At 36.0% G+C, this 19,365-nt stretch overlaps 1 protein-coding gene across 1 annotated transcript in view; it reads left to right on the top strand.

Moving 5' to 3' along the window:
* LOC140158860 (dynein axonemal heavy chain 3-like) overlaps positions 1 to 19,365 on the top strand; it is a 115,888-nt gene that overhangs the window by 68,128 nt on the left and 28,395 nt on the right. The window contains exons 49-70 of the mRNA XM_072182115.1: positions 13 to 204; positions 831 to 964; positions 1,510 to 1,672; positions 2,211 to 2,393; positions 3,602 to 3,760; positions 4,489 to 4,560; positions 5,395 to 5,595; positions 6,394 to 6,549; positions 7,235 to 7,330; positions 8,140 to 8,244; positions 8,883 to 9,016; positions 9,483 to 9,654; positions 10,082 to 10,168; positions 10,599 to 10,715; positions 11,486 to 11,653; positions 12,179 to 12,334; positions 12,595 to 12,699; positions 13,549 to 13,599; positions 15,782 to 15,942; positions 16,463 to 16,634; positions 17,944 to 18,069; positions 19,173 to 19,350. Of these exons, the coding sequence (XP_072038216.1) occupies positions 13 to 204; positions 831 to 964; positions 1,510 to 1,672; positions 2,211 to 2,393; positions 3,602 to 3,760; positions 4,489 to 4,560; positions 5,395 to 5,595; positions 6,394 to 6,549; positions 7,235 to 7,330; positions 8,140 to 8,244; positions 8,883 to 9,016; positions 9,483 to 9,654; positions 10,082 to 10,168; positions 10,599 to 10,715; positions 11,486 to 11,653; positions 12,179 to 12,334; positions 12,595 to 12,699; positions 13,549 to 13,599; positions 15,782 to 15,942; positions 16,463 to 16,634; positions 17,944 to 18,069; positions 19,173 to 19,350 (3,088 nt within the window). The remainder of the gene's footprint in view (positions 1 to 12; positions 205 to 830; positions 965 to 1,509; positions 1,673 to 2,210; positions 2,394 to 3,601; positions 3,761 to 4,488; positions 4,561 to 5,394; positions 5,596 to 6,393; positions 6,550 to 7,234; positions 7,331 to 8,139; positions 8,245 to 8,882; positions 9,017 to 9,482; positions 9,655 to 10,081; positions 10,169 to 10,598; positions 10,716 to 11,485; positions 11,654 to 12,178; positions 12,335 to 12,594; positions 12,700 to 13,548; positions 13,600 to 15,781; positions 15,943 to 16,462; positions 16,635 to 17,943; positions 18,070 to 19,172; positions 19,351 to 19,365) is intronic.

The following is a 19,365-nucleotide window of genomic DNA, read 5'->3' on the forward strand; positions in this document are numbered from 1 at the left end:
TTTTTTTTTCAGATGCAACAAGTTGCTGTGCAGCAAAATCTCAGGATTGAAATGACTCCTTTGAACATGTACAACTTGTTCATAGAGCGTATACGACGAAACCTTCATGTTGTCTTGGCATTCAGTCCTATTGGTGATGCATTCCGCAACAGGCTTCGTATGTTCCCTTCTCTCATTAATTGCTGTACTATTGATTGGTTTAAGGTAAGTCTGCAAGTTTTTGTAAGCTACTTGGCTTAGCATCCTCTTCATCCTCTTCCTTCTTGATCATTCCTCTTTAACCCTATAGAGCCATATACTATACTGCTGTATGTGTAGTCTCTGATGACTACTTTCAACCATGGGTTTCCAACCTGTTTTGGAATGCCACCACATTATTTAATCAGTGTTCTTACATACAAATTATCTAACACCACATATATGAGTGGTCAAGAAGCAGGCATAAACAATATTAATGCATGCTTTGGCGTGACAATTTTGGTATTGAAAAAAACAAAGGAAAATCACATTTTTAAGCATACTATATCATATATTTTGTTATTATTTAGTGAAAAACAATCACAGAATGTTGGGAAATGTATGAACAGGTTCATTAATAGAATTGAGGGCATGGTCGTTGTTTATGATCTTAGCCGCCGCCTTGGGCATAAGCAATTGATCATACCCTTAATTCTATTAATGAGCCCCTAATTAGATCACTTGGGACCCCACCCCATGTAAAAATAACATGCCACACCATATTTCTGGATAGCCTTCTAACCTCAAATTTTGAGCATGTGATACCCATTTTAGGTTATGACCCACTGGTTTACTTCATTTTGTTATCATAGGCCTGGCCAGAAGATGCTCTTGAAAGAGTTGCTCACAAATTCTTGGATGATGTTGAGATGTCTGATGAGGTGCGAGCAGAAACTGTTGTCATGTGTAAACACTTCCATGAGAGTGTCAGAGCCATGTCAAATGTGTAAGTATTATTTCTTTTGCTACACCTCAAAATAAAAAATTATAAAATGCAAAGCAATATAGAAGCACAATTTGAATAAGCACATTTTAATACAATCTGGTATTATACAATATTTGTTCATTCCACTTTTATTTTGTTTGTTTTTTTCTCAATCAACATTGCAATGATCTGGGCAGGAGTGTTAGTTTTTCCAGGAATAGAGCCATTTCAAAAATCTGGAAATGAAAAAAGAAGATGGGGAATGAGAAAATTTTTAAAAGAAAGCAATGTATTTGAAGATGAGAAGAGCAAAAATAATTAAGGCGGTAAACCCCTGTCATAGCCTGTTTCCCGGATAAGCCCCCATAAATGCAGACTGCTGCATGTAAGCCCTCGGCCACCTGTTGCAAGGTGTAGGTCAATTTTCAGGAAATGGATCTGTTAGATTTGGCATCAGAGAGCTATAAATTTAGTTTTTATTTTAACATCATGTTCCTGTTCCCAAGTTGACCTTGATCCATTCTTGCATGATATCTCATACATCATTTGTGATTGTTCATTTTCAGATTCTTTGCTGCATTAAGGAGGAAGAACTATGTGACACCAACATCGTACCTAGAGCTTATAAAGACTTTCAAGAATTTATTGAATCAAAAACGTCTTGAGATTATGACTCTGAAACAGAGATACATTGTGGGGCTGGAGAAGTTGGAGTTTGCTGCTTCTCAGGTATGTGCTAATCGCAGCTTGACACATAAATGTTTATAGTGATATTTGACAGGAAATGATGGTATGTCCCCAACTAGCAATAGTTCGGAAAAACAGAGTGGGATTCACAGATTAATTTACGGATGCCCCTTAACACCCACCTGTACCTCATCGTTGATTAATATGCTGACAGATGGGTAATTTGTTCAAAAGTACTATTTTAGATCACTATTGGCATTCCAAGTGTAGCTTGCAGTCAGCTGAACAAAAAATAGGGTGTTAACTTGTGGCTGGCTAGTCTATTCTGGTACTCTGTTTGATTATTGACCAGACAAGACCTGTGCTAAAAATATGGAGGAAGTGGACTGAATCTGACATATACAAGCAGGAATTATGTGGTCTAGATAAAATTGAGCTACATAAAAACCAAACATATTTATTTAGTATTAAATTTTAGACTAATAAACCAAAATGAAACATGCTCATATAATATATGAGAAGTATACATAGGCCCAAACCCATACAGAAACATTTGTCTATTTTCTGCTTTTGTTTTCAGATTTCTGTGATGCAGGAAGACTTGACAGCCTTACAACCACAGCTAATCCAGACCAGCAAAGAAACAGCAGAATTGATAGAGATCATTAAGGAGGAGACCAAGGAAGTGGATGCTAAGAGAGTACTCATTGCTGCTGATGAAAAGATGGCTAATGATGCAGCAGAAGAGGCAAAGGGTATCAAGGTATAATTACCCAGAGGGGTGCTCAAGTTTGTTTTGGGTAGGGACACACCTCGGAGAGCCTGAAAGGGGACCAAAACATTATATATATTTTTGCCAAAAATAGCACCCATTTCTATACCAGATACCCAGATTTTTGGTGAAATTTACTCAAAATTTGACATTTTCTCTCAAATAATTTGTAAGTTTGGAAAAATTTTGATTCACAAAATTGGGCTAATTTTCCAACAAGTTTCAAAAATCTTTGAAAGTGACTCATCTACTTGCCAATTTTCACACAAAAAGGGGCCATCCTTAAGACCCACTTCAACAACACATCCCCATATAACTATTTGAACCAAGAACCCTCAGGTGTAATTATGAGATGCAATGAGTTCTTGTAAAATGACAAAGGCCAGGTGGTTATTACACTTTTTAAAAGCATTCTTTTGAGTCTAATGTCAGTTTCATGGGGCTAATCCATTTGAAAGCCATGCCCCACTGAGGAAATCTGTGATAATCCAACCCAATTTAGCAGTTGCAATACTTCCAGATCCAAACATTTTCATCCATAAAAAGTGAAAAATTTGTGGAATATATTGGAATTCTAAACAAAATGGTATTAATTGCAACATTTTGCAATTGGAATTTGACATAAAACTAGCAAAAAAATCCAGCTGGATTGAAGGTAAATAAGGGGCAACTGGAATCGGTGAAATCTTCCACTAAAGCATTTTCCACCCTGATGTGGCAGTGATGTCGAAGCGTTGAGGCAGCTGTTTCGCGCATACATCTATGCAGCGTCTTTAAGCATGTGCGTGTATACACCAGTGCTTTGAGCGAATACTAGCGATTTGTAAGCTGGGCCCAATGAAATACACACTGACATCACTACCACATCAGGGTGGAATATGTAATATATAAGGATCTATATTCTAGAAACACTCTCATATCCAATATCAGGGTTGACCATAAATAGCTTGGTAAGCAAATAAACTGTCCTCTTCTACTAGCACCATGTACCACTAAACAAGTGTCTCTGTGTGTTCTCATTCCTGCCCCTAGTAGCATAGTTCCATAAGCCAACCATCTCGTTAATCTTGACCCTCATCAACGGATAGTACAGAAAATGCTTTAGGGTTGTGTGGAATACTTGTCTAGTAGTCCATTATTAGCATTATCATTTGTTCATTTTATACAAACTTGTAAAATGTGTATAATTGTCATTGCAGCAAGAGTGTGAACAAAACTTAGCGGTTGCCATGCCAGCACTGAATGCAGCCATCAAAGCCTTGGATACACTCAAGCAATCAGACATTACTATCATTAAGTCTATGAGTAACCCACCTCCTGGTATCAAGTTGGTTATGGAAGCTATATGCATCATGAAGGTGAGTGAATGGATTGTAACAGGGCAGTATCTCAGGTTTTATGTATAGTCAAGTTTACCTATGAAAAAAAAGGAATATATCTTAAACCACTAATCACTCCCAATTATCCCCTGCTGATCTCCTGTTGGTAGACAAGGTTCGTTATTGATTGGAGATTATATACGTATTTATTAGTGGGCCCTATAAAGAGACAAGTATGGTACCGTAATAGTATATCGTGTGTATGCGCTTAATTCCGTAATCAATAAGTATAATGAACAAGTGAAAAGTGTGCCAACGGTATCCATAATAACACCATCATATAACATTTTTGTATCCGGTAGTTTATCCACTGTGCTTATCATTGGGGTGGGTCTGGCCAGCTGAGAGTGAAATTGGCCAAAGGAGACCAGTAATAAGACTTGAATTTATATCATTTTTCTTTTTCAAAATCCAACTATAGTTTAATGATTACATAAGCTTTACAGCATTGCTTTGTGTATTTGGATATTGGTATCAAGCAGGCCTTTTATGCAATTGAAGAAAAGCCTCCGGCATGGTTTCTATTGTTTCAAACTACCAGTTCTACCAGGGTGCCAACAGTTGGTTTTTGGAGCCATCCCTAAGATGTCACAGCATTTTATTATTACCAATGCAACTTATGAATGTTGGGATTTTTCTGATGGCTGACACATGCCTGTTATTCTGTGATCATTTTTTACTGGTAATTTTGCTTTACTACATTACAGGGTATCAAGCCTGAAAAGAAAATGGGTGATAATGGCAAACCTGTTGATGACTATTGGCCAGCAGCAAAGAGGGTAGGTATATGTAAGCTTGGCTGCCTAAATTTTGTTTCAACTCCAGTTTGGTAGTGACATGAATACCTTTACGTGGTTGCACCCCTAGTGTGCTGAGAGGGTGAGGTGGCCGACCTTGCACTGTCGGCCAGGAGAATACAATCTGGGCGAGTTCGAGCCTTGGGCTTGCCACAGGTGAGAATTCTCTTCCTCTCCCAAAATGTTTCTATAAGGTTGGAAACCCTGCAATTTTATTTAGTTACTTTGCAGAATATAATAGAATTTCTTTTCACCCCCATACACTGCACGTATAAGCAAGATTTGTGTGGCGTCTCATGGTCTGGAAGTTATGTAAAGCTGTCGGTCCCATGTACAGGAAGAGTCCAACCCTGTGCATGTTAAGTTTCGGAGCTATTCGAAACGAGAAAAGGGACCATCTAGTTCTGATAATCTGCAATCAAACCTAGGGTCCAGGATCATGTATACTTCAAACTGTGCACATTAAAGCCTGTGCTCAAATGTGGAAGTACAGCACATAAATAGGAAATAAGGAAGGAAAATACCCTTGTATGTGTGTGAAAACAAGGATATTTTTTTAACTAAAACATTTTTACTCATATTCATGGAAAAATAGACTGAACAGGCAACAAATTTTCATTCTTTTATCGATGGGTTCTGGGATTTTATTTCCCCTCAATAATGTGTTAACATACACATTAATTAAGTTGTGAACTTGATAAACTGAATTGCACTTTGAAAATAATCACTGCAAAGCATTATATTAGCAATTTGCATAATTATATATTGCAAGAATAATTAAGAAAACTAAAATTTCAAATGTTTCTCATATTGCAGGTTCTTGGAGACTTGCAGTTTTTAAATTCGTTGAAAGTGTATGATAAAGACAACATACCAGGTCCTATCATTCAGAAGATCAGAAATAACTACTCCAACAATCCTGACTTTGATCCTGCCATCATCCGCAAAGTGTCATCTGCTGCTGAGGGTCTGTGTAGCTGGGTTAAGGCTATTGAAGTATATGACAGGGTTGCTAAGGTACATAGTATAAATTACTTTGATACATGGTTGATATTCTTCTCTATGACCTTGTTTACCTGATGAAAAGTAATTCAATTATGATTTGGTTACTATCAAATTCAGTCACATTTGTGCCAAGAGTGAGACAAACTATTTGAATGGGACTTTAAAATTTGCTATGTTGCTTAAGACCATCATTTAGTTAATGAAATTTGATTTTGGTGCTATGGAATTGCTGTTTTGTTGTTTCTAGAATATATTGTCAAATCAAATTGTTTTTTATTAATTGAATAAACATTGTCAAATTTTCCCAAAGTTTCCTTCAATTTACTGATATTATAAACACCTACTGACTAACTTTTTTTTTGTTATCCACACTATACTCCTGTGGATGATTTTGGAAATATCTTCCATAGAGGGAGTATGGATTTCAATAAGCACATTATCAATCCTATTTGAAACTCACCCTCCCTTTGTGGAAGATTCAAGTTGACTCTTTCTCAGAGGGTGTATAAATTTCAAATGGAGCTGCCTAATGTGTTCATTCTATTTGAAATCCATACTCCCCCTGTGGAGGATATTTCCTAAATCTTCCACAGGTGTAGTGTGGATTTTAAATGGAAAAGCCCATTGCAACTCTTTTCATGATATAACCTATGATCTATAGCATTAGAATAAATACTGAGCTACTGCATCAGCACGCGATTGTGTGATGGTGGCTGTGATCACATAATTGGCATAACAGTACAATGATTATACTTTTATATGTATGCCTTTCTTCCTTATTTTGACAAATTTGATACCATCCCATTTCAGGTAGTAGCTCCCAAGAAGGCGCGACTGCGAGAGGCAGAGTACAAACTGTCTCAACAAGAAGGTACATTGGAAGAGAAGAGGGCTGCTCTCAAAGAGGTCACTGATAAGTTGCAAGCACTTAATGATAAGCTGGAACAGAAGAATGTAGAGAAAAAGGTTGGTTGAATAAATATTTTGTCACAAATCAATCAGGTAAACTTACTATCAAAGTGAAGTAGTATCTGAGGTTTTGATGATGTTAGGCCACCATGCATGTAATGTCAAATAATTTCACTAATATATGAACATTTGGTTATAGCTACAAAACTTCTCCTCACTACCTGAATGACATATAATACCATATTTGTAAAAGAGCATGATAAAAATTCCCCAGAATATTTCATATTTTTATTTCATTTAAAATAAAAGTGCCAAAATCAACAATACTTTTTCTAACAATATTTTGAATATTGTATTCATTTTTGTAATTTCTTTTTACAGCAATTATTTTTTTAAAGAGAACATACTAAAATTGCTGAAATGCATCTTTGGAAAAAACATTTATCGTGGCAATGTATATTTATATTTTATTGAATAAATCTATTCCTTGTAGTCCATTTGGCTTCCTTGGGAGTATGATGTCAGTGCATGCTCCAGTGGGCTTAGTATTAAATCATGTGCATTGACTAAAGAACTTGTGTGTTTATACAGGTGATCAAAGTCAGTTTATCTGTACACATGCAAAGTAAGTGCGACAATGTACTGATGACACTGCCTCCAGGAAGCCACATGGACTATTAGAAGGCTTTTAAGCAACAATATTTATCGGTTCTTTTCACAAATGCTTATTTTTGATTTGTAGAATCTGGAAGATAACATAGAGCTCACAAAATTGAAGATTGAAAGAGCAGAGAAACTGATTTTAGGACTTGGTGGAGAAAAAGAAAGATGGATGCAGGTAGGTTACAGCATGGGTGTGCCGTTGGGTTACCATGTCAAGGTATCAGAGTCTCTGGTTGCAGGTAGGTTATAGCATGGGTGTGCCATTGGGTTACCATGTCAAGGTATCAGAGTCTCTGGTTGCAGGTAGGTTATAGCATGGGTGTGCCATCAGGTTGCCATGTCAAGGTATCAGAGTCTCTGGTTGCAGGTAGGTTATAGCATGGGTGTGCGTTGGGTTACCATGTCAAGGTATCAGAGTCTCTGGTTGCAGGTAGGTTATAGCATGGGTGTGCCATTGGGTTACCATGTCAAGGTATCAGAGTCTCTGGTTGCAGGTAGGTTATAGCATGGGTGTGCCATCAGGTTGCCATGTCAAGGTATCAGAGTCTCTGGTTGCAGGTAGGTTATAGCATGGGTGTGCCGTTGGGTTACCATGTCAAGGTATCAGAGTCTCTGGTTCCATAAGGCAGAAAAGAAATTTGATTTTTGACTGCACTTGTGATATTTTCCCAATCCTTTTTTAAGCTGGAAGGTGATTTACATTTTGAATTGATGCATATCGTTACCATTTTGATGCTTATTTTTGAATGACTTTATAATAAAATAATTTCCACATAATTTATTGTTGTGATTCCTGTTTGATTTCTGTAACATTTTGTTTTTTGGAATCAAATGTTTCAAGAGATACTTTCTTTTTTTTATCACAGACCTGCTTGGTATTTCAGCTGCTTGCTTGACAATGTTACTCAGTACGTAAGATGTTTTTGAAATATTTTTATGCTTCATAACAAATATTTATGCATGTATGTATTCTTTGCATTTTAGTTAGCAGAAGAACTTGGTGCTACTTTTGTCAATATAGTTGGAGATGTACTGTTATCAGCGGGAGTAGTAGCTTACTTAGGACCATTCACGACATCATTTAGACAGGTATGTCAATTACATAATATGTTGCTGTCAGATAAAGTACATGCTATGTTAGCATAGATTTAGTGAATAAGTGATAGTGCTTTGATACAGATTTATTGATACAGATTTATTGATACAGATTCAACAGCAAATCATAAACATGATTAGAGGTTAATGACTGAATGTAATCTGTTGTTGTGGAAATGGCAAAAATAAATGCATACACCCTTTAATTTTGTCACCAAAACAATGTTGATTTTTGTCATTCATAAACATCATAGAACCATTGTTGTTAGAAAGATATTTTGCTATTAAGGTATTAAAAAATGATCAAAATCAAAAGTAAAATATAAAACCAACATTGGCATCCCAGAATTGCTTACCCGTAATTAAATTGACCAAGCCACCTCTTCATAAATGCGCACGCATCACACAGTAATACATGAATGCAGATTTTTGTCCGTGCATTGAAAAAAATTAATGCATGAAACCCATTTTATCAATGATCTGCTGCAATTGGTTAATTGCATCATGAATATTAATATCATTTGTGAACTTAAATTAAAATTTGCTCTGACTCGGTTTGCAACAGATTGAATGTTTTCTATAATGTATGCATTCTAACCATCTCTTTGTACCACCATGTTATCTGTTCATAGGATTGTATGAAGGAATGGCATGAAATGTGTCTTGAAGGAAGCATTCCTGTATCAGACACATTCCTACTGTCTGCTACCCTGGGAGATCCTGTCAAGATAAGGGACTGGCAATTAGCAGGGTTGCCAGTTGACAAGTAAGTCCATTAATTATTATGCTTCATTTCACCTCAGGTTTGGTAGTGATGTCGGTTCTAGATTTTACACAGTTGAGCAGTAACATGCCGGCAAATAGTACTTATACATGTGTATACGCTCTGTGGGATTGGGTTAGCACAAATGATTCGATATGGCTACCAGCGAAATACGTACCTATAACTATACTAAACTTGAGATGAAAAAAAGTATTATTCGATCTTATTCTTCTCCATGCCCACATTTCAAAAATCTCCATTTACTTCTTCAAGTAAGAAAACATTCTGCAGATCTCCCTTTTGGTATATGGTATACTGTAGACTTTACCTTTATATCATACACAGGTACATGCACATGTACCCCCTATTGCCCCTCCCCCCCCCCCCCCCACACACACACACACACCCATAAAATATTATCCACACTGCCAATGATGAAATTTATGATCCAATATTTTTTACTTTACAGTTTCTCGACCGACAATGCTTTGATAGTGACCAATGCTGGTCGATGGCCATTGATGATTGACCCCCAGGGTCAAGCTAATAAATGGGTCAAGAACATGGAGAAGCCAAACAGCCTACAAGTCATCAAGCTTTCCGATCCTACATACACAAGAACATTGGAGAATTGCATTCAGGTTAGTCATCACATGAAAAGATTGATTTCTGTATTTTGTTTTATGTGAGAGGTATGATCCATATAATGAAGTCAAAGTTAAGTTTGTCACTGCCGTTATAAGAAAATTATTAGCTTTCACCTGATACCAACATCTGTATTTTGATGACGCTGTCAATGCAGGTCATCCATGTTTAATACAGAAGTAGAGTCCTAATTAGCTCATTGAATCACATATACTATTGGCACTTCATTCGCTGTAAGAGCAAATTCACATTGCAAAAAGTATTTGGTCATAAAAATAAGCTGAATATGCATATTACCACAAATATGTACTCACTCACTCAATCTGAATTTAAACTTAAACATTAACAAATAATATACATCATTTTTGGTTTCAACCCTATTCTGAAGCACTGAAAGCACATACCATGTTGTTAACATTTCAGTTTGGTCAACCATGTATGCTGGAGAACGTAGGAGAAGAATTGGACCCATTGTTAGAGCCACTGCTGCTTAGACAAACTTTCAGAATGGTAAGTTGATTGTTGTAATTAATGGTAGTTAATTCATGCAAGTCCAGTAGCCTAGATTTTGTTTTCCAAGATAATATTTTCAAAATTGTAATATTTGCCCTGATTATTATTTCATCAACAAGTAAAGTAAAAAAAACCAAAAAAAACTTGAGGGTTGTGGAGTGCGAAATTTTCTGACAATGCTTTTCTGAGCATATCCTTGATGCAGCATCATCCAAACGGTACAATTGGCTGTTCCATTTGACATCCATACACCCCTTATGAAAGACATAACACAGGGAGTGTGAATATCAAATGAGGTTACCTGGTTGACTCCAAGTTGTCACATATGATTTGGCAGTCCTAGTAAATATCTTTACATAGTGTGCATTTTTATTGCTTTATTGTTGAAGACAGATTTATGATTCATATTTTCTTTTGCCTATATTAGAGAGGTTTAGATCACATCAAACTTGGTGAGACTGTCATTGAATACAGTCGTGATTTCAAGCTGTACATTACTACCAGATTACGCAATCCTCATTATCTACCGGAGGTCTCTGTAAAGGTAAGTATTGTTTATTAGGAATGAAATGAAGACAATACATGTATAACCATGTCAACCACTTGTCATCGTAATGGTGTAAAATTCATTGTTGACAAGTATGCAATTCAAATGCTATATTTTCACATCCCACATTATATTTATAGTTGCATATTGTAAAAGTATTATACTTTTAGCAATTTAATACCCCTAATCTATACCATAATTATTAGAAAAACAAGAATTTTGATGTATTTTAAAATTGTAATAAAATAATTTTAGTCATGTATCAAAAGGTCATCCCTTTCTGCAGATTGTCTATAACCATAAAATACATACCACACCCTAACACTTACCCAAGTCCTAACTCTTTCTCTATAACCCTAATCACAGGGTACATATAAGGTCTTGTAGTATAATACTGGTTTCATATGTTCCTACCGCTTTCTCTGAAGATGATTTTGCTTCACATGCGCAGTCACACCAGAAACACTAGTGGTGAACAACGGCAAGCCGATATATCGATCACTCCACTGTTTTGCCCAATGTGACAGATCACTAGGAGTTGAATGCAAGTCAACTCTGAAGTGATACCGCTCTATCGTATGAGAACACGATATGATTTTTGACTGATGGGCACAGAGCTGCTACTCACGGCATGTTGCTCCACTTGCAGGAAAGTGCAAGAGGAATGATGAAGCATCATGCCGCAGCAGGAAATGGCTGAAAGTATGAAACCAGCATCAGATAGGTTACATGATACTTCTTAATTTTCCATTGAATTTCTATATCAGGTGACTCTGTTAAACTTCATGATTACACCCATGGGCTTAGAAGACCAGTTGCTAGGACTTGTGGCTGCCAAGGAGAAACCAGAACTAGAAGAAAAGAAGAACCAGTTGATTATAGAGAGTGCACAGAACAAAAGACAACTCAAAGAAATAGAAGACAAAATATTGGAGGTTTGTGTTCTGAATGTAAATTACCCTACCTTTAAAAAATTGTTAGAAATGGTGGCAGCTTTTTGTCAGCATAGCCTGCAAAAGACATTAGATGGTATCTTATGCAATCAGAAGGGTTAAAACTGGTATGATATTAGATTATGATGTTGGATTAGTAAAGGGTGTTTTCTTTAAAACATTGTGTATTAAAATAGATTTAAGTGATAATAACATACCAATTTACATACAGTCAAACCTCCCTTATCCAGACCTCGTTTAGACATTCAATGTGGAATTACACATAATTTACTTGTCTGGATTTTTCACTTACCTGGCCAATTCTTGGTCCCATCATGGATGGATAAAAGGTGATGGACTATAATTGTTTAGCTTGATATGACATTTGTATGTATGCAATCTCTTTTCTTTTTCTTCATCTTAATTTATATCACTGTGAGGCAGATCTTAACAAAGAACCAACAGAAGCAAATGTTCCCACATGACAGTAGCACTATTGATTCAGCCAATATTTCCTGTTATTTCCAGGTTCTATCATCATCTGAAGGTAACATTCTGGAGGATGAGACAGCTATCAAGATCTTATCATCAAGTAAAGTCTTGTCCATTGAGATATCTGAGAAAGAAGAAGTCACATCAAAGACAGAGAAAGAAATTGATGAGACTAGAAATGGATACAAGCCTGTAAGTAGAGCATATTATTCTACATGAAAGCAATCTGAAACATTTCAGGAACATTTTAATATAAATGTGTTTTAAAACATGGCGACTTGTGTTTGGTAGGCCTACTATTATTCTTTCTCTAAAGACATGTGTCTGTCAGTTGTCGCACCAAGTTGAATGCTGTGATTTGTAATGCACTGACAGCTCTGATTATAGGAAGAAAATATCATCATATTTGTTTTAAAAATTGATTGTCCTTCTTATAATTCTTATGTCTATAGGTTGCTAAGCATTCCTCCATCTTGTTCTTCACCATATCTGATTTGGCTAACATTGAGCCTATGTACCAGTACTCATTGATTTGGTTTATTAATCTCTACTTACAAGTAAGTATCAAACAAGTCTATGTGTAACAAGCAATTTTGCTCAGTGGGTAGATCTCTCATCTGGCAATTAGAAGGTCCTGGGTTCAATCCCAAGAAGAGTACTCATTGATATAGCCTATTACTTTGTACTGTCAAGAAAACAGTGAACAGAGCCCACACAAACTGGACCAAATATGCATTTGGGATATGGATATAATTTCCATATCTATGATAATATTATATTTTTCTTTGTATAAATGTATACAAAGTATATTCAAGCTTCTCATTTGCGATAATATAATGAGAAAAATTTGAAGTAAAACAGTAAATTCACCTTTCGATTTCAAATATCAACCAAATGAATAACATATTGTTATTTGTGTTAGATGCAGAAATGAATCTGTATGTTCAGTTTGAAGTACCTTTTCAATTAGAGACTGATGCTTGACATTTTAATGCTCAGAGCACCTGTCTAGTATGTTGGTGGTTCCGGGTTTAATTTCCATCAGAGCTATTAATTATGTAAACATTAGCATCTGATTTTGTTAAAAAGATACAAGCAAAATTGATACTAAGAAGCTTGATTACAAGAATTTTTATTGCAAGAAATTTGATGACATTGGTTCATGTGACTTGTAATCAACCTCCCGATCGCATGACCTGATTCATGGAAAGATCAAGTACCATCAAGCCATCATTGTTGAAGAATTGATACTTGGATTAACCACAAAAATGTCACTGTAAATGATATTACTTTGTTTGAAACAGTTAAAACTTACACAAAAATGAATTTGATCCCAACCTATTTTTACCAATCTTGAAAACTTACTACTTCTTATTTTGAAATCTAATAACCCTCTTGTATTTCAGTCTATCTTTGAGACTAGAAAAATGTCCGCTGAGATGTTAGCAGCGGTGCCTGTAAGTGCATTGTTGTGAGCACAGATGTATGACCAATGAATGTTGTTTGTATTAGCACCAAATCCTGATATTTTTGTATCAATTGCACATAGATTGGTTTGTTAAAACACCATGACAGTTTTATGCCATGCAATAAGGGATGGCTTCAAATCCCATTCATCAGTCGACTGCTGGCACTCTGGTGGAACTGGTGATTTGGCCTGTTTGGAATAATAGAATGTGGTCAAACCTCAGTTTCAGCCAGGGTGCCAGTGGTCCAGGGCCAGTGGTTGACCGACAGTTGGGTTTTGAATCCACCCCTAAATGGCCATTCCCTGCTCCCCAATGTGTTTGTCATGTTGTGATGCCAAAACAAATCCAGAACACTAACAAAAACAGTTTTTGTATGAAAATGTATTAACAAGTGTAAAATTGTAATCACAGCACAAAGTTTGATATATTTAGCAATTTATGAATATTTATAAATAATTACAAGTATAATTCAGAAACATGTGGTGTTTGACTAATTTATATTAAGTTTGGCACAAATAATGGTACAAGCCCCGTAATGGTAAGTGGTGTTTTGAATTTTTATTTCTAACATTTCATTACCCTTGAGCTATTTCAATACATTCATTCTAAAATAATAGGCCCATATGAATAAAAACAAAGAATGTGATTGTTGCTTGGTTTCACATAAAAGTGTCAATACCTGATTCCAGAAAAATGCATTTTAGCCATGAACAGAAAATGAATGTAAAAAGCCTATTTTTGGCTGACTATAGGTTCATGTTGACAAACATACCCAATTTGTTCCAGCTTTTACTATATATTTTTATTTTCTGGAATCAGAAGGATATATTAGCAGTACTTCCCCCAATCTTTTGGCAGACCGCTATAACAATTGTGTGTGGAACAATCTCCCATGATACTTACCTCAAAAACTAACAACCATGATGTATTGCAATAAATTTATTTCAGTAAATTTGACTTACAAAAATTAAAGTTAATGCAGGATCCTTTACACCCAACCTATGTGTCCCAGGCAGTTACAATGTAAATAATAATACATTGTTTAAACATTTTTACTACCAAGGACACATTACCGTAAAAACTTGATAGTTAACATATGTGCTTACTATAGTGTGATTTAGAAACATGCAAATATAAAGAGCCCTGTCTACAAAAGTGTAAAGGGTTTTGAACAAATCATCGATACACATAGTTATATATGAACAAGGAAACCTGCAAATTTGTGTCTCAACCCCCATTAGCTTAGTTGATAAAGTGCCGGACTTTGGTACAATTCCATGTTTTCAAAAGCGCTCAATAATTGGCTAACTATCGATTTTTTATGGTATTAAGGTGTAAATGAAACTGCAACACCTTTGATTTCTATTCTATTACTGCAAAAATATTTAAATAGTACAACTTAAAGAAAAAATGTCACTTTTTGCCTAAATATTTTCAGTTATTTACAACCAAGGTAGAGCTGGAAAAATTGTATGTGTAACCAGGCATAATACTCTGCACAGAATGTGTTGTGCTTTATTGTATTTCGTACTCGGCTGCAATGATGCAACTTCACTTGAATAGTGTGTGATTTTGAATATTGAACAGGTGTGGAAAAATAAAATTAATATTACAGGAAGTTGTGTGCTTTGAAATTAATAATATGCTTGTGTGCTGCTGTGTGCTTGATCCAAAATAACATCAAAAATGTATTTGTGAAACATGTGGTGTGATCAGCAAAATCAGTCTAAAGTCAGGTATATTAAATTTTAAGTTCTTATAGGATTGTAAAAAATATTTGCAAAGCTTCATATTGCAGAAAATCCCATTGAACCAGTTCAAACGATATGAGCAGTTAAAGAGTTTCCAAAACAATAGGAAACAAAAGGAAAAACTTCCTTTGTTTGGCTATATCTCAAAATCAATATTTCCGACTTCCAACTCATTTTGCTTGATCACATCACATATGTCTAATGAGCTTTCCCAGTTTAAATCCATACACCCCCTATGGAAAACATGACCTTAATCTCCCACATAGGGAGTATGACTTTCAAATGGGCCTCCCTGAATGGGTGACTCCATTTGACATCTACACCCCCTGTGTGGGAGATTAAGGTCATGTTTTCCATAGGGGTGTATGGATTTCAAATGGACTATTCTAATGTAACTCTATATTTGTTTTATTTTTCAGTCAATAAGTGAGAGTGAACCTGCAGATGCTCTAGAGGAACGAATACACAATCTCAACAATCACTTCACATATAGCATCTATCAAAATGTCTGCCGATCACTATTTGAAAAAGACAAGCTTCTCTTCTCTTTCTTATTATGTATTGGCTTAGCAAAGAGCAGGTTGGTGTTAGGGCAATTTTACCTACCTTAAACTATGCAAAATTTGCATTTATCTGAATTAGGAGCACCTAAATTTGTGTTTTATAATGGTTTTTTGGAGCAAAAATAACTTACCAGTTGAATTTTAATGTATGTTTCATAAAGTCTCTGACAAACAATGTTCAGTTTAATTTCTGCCAAAACAGTGATTTACACTTTTGTCTATGCAAAAACATGCCTTTCCCCCAAGGTGTATAAAATGTTCATTAGACGGTAAGAGGGTATATGCTTCACCCAAAGAGGGCTTAAGAAAATGATAGACACAGTTCTTGAGAGGATCATAAGTAAAGGATGCAAACCCGAAAATTCCAAACCAATAAATATATTAAAATTGTAAGGCATTTACAATGTACTATGTAAATCTTATTGTAAACTTATCTCATCAAAAATAATCAACAGTTCTTTCAGGCACTTGTCAGATCAGCAAAAATCCAAAAGTAACAAATTTACTAACAATGCATTCTTTGTTTATATCATTTAGGGGTGAAGTTGATGACAATGAGTGGAGGTTTCTATTGACAGGGGGTGTGGCTTTAGAAAATCCATTTCCTAATCCTGCACCTGATTGGTTGTCAGATAAGTCATGGGCAGAAGTAGTCAGAGTCTCTTCTCTGCCTTCATTTGATGATTTCATGATGAACTTCAGAACCAATGTAAGTAGAATGTATATTCCCTGTCAATGAGCGACATACGCGGAGCTTTGCGTGTCCTTCAAAGGCGCTGATCTGCACCGACGAACGTTTTGACGCGTAATCGGCCAATCAGATTATTGGTCTGTTGGTATGATTGTCAGTCATTCAGAACCCCACTTCCGTGTTTACGCTCTACACGCTCTCAAAATGTAAACAAGTGCCGTTCTTCTTTGGCAGAAACTTTAAGTATCAACATCTTTCACTAAATCTTTACTCATGTGTATATCCGTATCAAAAGGATGCACCTGTTGGCTGCTTATGTGTCTCTTTACATAATAGCTATACCACACTCATCTCAAGTGGAGGTCACTACAAATCATCCCAAAGTTACATGGTTTAGGAATACAGAAAACAATTCTAAAGCATGTTACTTGGGGATGATTTGAGGCGACTTCCACTTGAGATGAGTCAGGTAGATATTCCTAGCTACTATGTAAAAAGAGACACATGTAGCAGCCAACAAGTGCATTCTTTTGATAAAGATGTACACATATAATATGTAATAAATGTGTGTTATAAACCAAAGAAAGTAGAGCTATGGTGCCGGCTATGGTAAATATGCCACCCATATTGGTTTGCCGCGATGGAGATCAAAATAGTGAACCTGATATCCAACAAAAAATATTAAGCAAAAGTATTACAAAGGTGTGCACATGTAGCACTTAGCGCATTTGATCGACCTTGCACACAGAAGACAACAGGCATGAGAATTTTCAGTTTTTAAACTGAATTCAGTTTCTTTTAAGTCAAAATTTCTGCAACGTTCTTTAATTTCAGCCTGTTTTTGGTACTTTTTGCCCAATTTCATGTGCATTTTCAGTTTTTCAAGGTTTTGTTTTTTTAGGAAAGTGCAGTCTCATGCCTGAGACAAACAATCACACACTTTGATTATGCCATTTTCCATCTGGATGTGGCAATGATGCCAGTGTACGTTATATTGTCTGATAAGTCATGGGCAGAAGTGGTCAAAATCTCCGCAAAGATGACGCACAAAGCAGTTGCCTCAACTTGTTGACGTCACTGCCACATCAGGGTGGAAAATGGTATAGAGGTTTACTGGGCACATGGCAAAATAATCAGGAGACACACAAACATGGGTGGAGTTGGGACTCTGTGGTTGTAACCTTTCTGGTATTAATAATTATATAATAATTATATTTGGTTTAATACCTATGTAAATGTACCGGCATTCAGCAAAAGCTGAATTTCAATGTAATTAAAAGAAGAAAAATAACCTGTGATGTGCGCTAATTGTTACTGTTTGTTGCAGATATCAGACTGGAAAGAATTGTATGATTCACCAACTCCTCATACAGATAAGATTCCAGAGCCATGGGAGCTGACACTGACTAACCTTCAAAAACTTATCATTCTCAGAATAATAAGACCAGACAAGGTGAGATGAATTCATGCAAAATAGTTTTGGGAATGATGTGGCATATTGACATTCCCTACATGTGATATATTTGTTTTTATTATTGTGCCATGTAGGCTGCTTACACTACATGATTCTTATTGCGACCGTCTGCATAGGTACACTGTCGCCAAGGTACCTGACTGGTGCACACAAAGTACCTACATAGTACCAATGCTACTACTGCACAGGACCCACCAGCAGTTGTACTGCACTGGTACTACACTGGTACTCCTCTGGTACTGCACAGTACCAGCCATGTACCGGTGTACCTGTGCAGGCAGCCCCAATAGGAATATTGTTGGGTAAGTTTGATGCCAAGGTTCAGTACATCAGTCAAAGATGTTGAAATATGTCAAAGATATTGAAATATGTCAAAGATGTTGAAATATGTCAAAGGTGTTGAAATATGTCAAAGATGTTGAAATATGTCAAAGATCCTTAATTAAACAGATATCAAAGCACTTTACATTTATTCTGCTATTTTTTTACTTAGCTACCAACAGTAATAGCACCTGTATGATTACCCCCTTCTCCCTGCTCCCCATTTTATATCTGGGTGTAGTTAAACAAGCAAGATTGGATGTTTTGCCCAAGGATGCAAAAAAATATACAATACATTGACCCTGATGGGGTTCAAATCCACAACCTTGCACTCGCTTTAAACAACCTAACAGCATATATCCACCATGCTCTCAGCAATATGGCAAAAAATATTATTTATTATTATTAAAGGATGCCACTCTAGTTCTAATTTGAACCCTAAATCTAACCCTAATGCAACCATTAACCATAACCTTAACCCTTATTATTGCTATAAAACTTAACCAGTATCCTACCTGTATCCTTAGGTACCATGACAACCCTTATTATAGAGTCTTGCTGCAGATTTTAGCATATAAATAATAAATATTGCATTTCTTTTAGTACATGGTAGAACTGTTGTCAAATTGAAAACTTATTTATGTTTTTTGTTTTCAGATGGTACCAACTGTTCAAAATTTCATCATCAAGAAAATGGGACAAGCCTACTTTTTAGTACATGAATGTCAAATTAAAAACTTGTTTATGTTCTTTGTTTTCAGATGGTACCAGCTGTTCAAAATTTCATCGTCAAGAAAATGGGACAAGCCTACATCGAGCCACCAACCTTTGACCTAGCTAACAGTTACAAGGATTCCAGCCACTCTACGCCATTAATATTTGTTCTTTCCCCAGGTGCTGATCCCATGAATGTGCTTATGAAATTTGCAGTGGAGAAAGGTATGTATACAAATA

Source organism: Amphiura filiformis, chromosome 8 (assembly GCF_039555335.1).
Source record: "Amphiura filiformis chromosome 8, Afil_fr2py, whole genome shotgun sequence".
Taxonomy (NCBI): Eukaryota; Metazoa; Echinodermata; class Ophiuroidea; order Amphilepidida; family Amphiuridae; genus Amphiura; species Amphiura filiformis.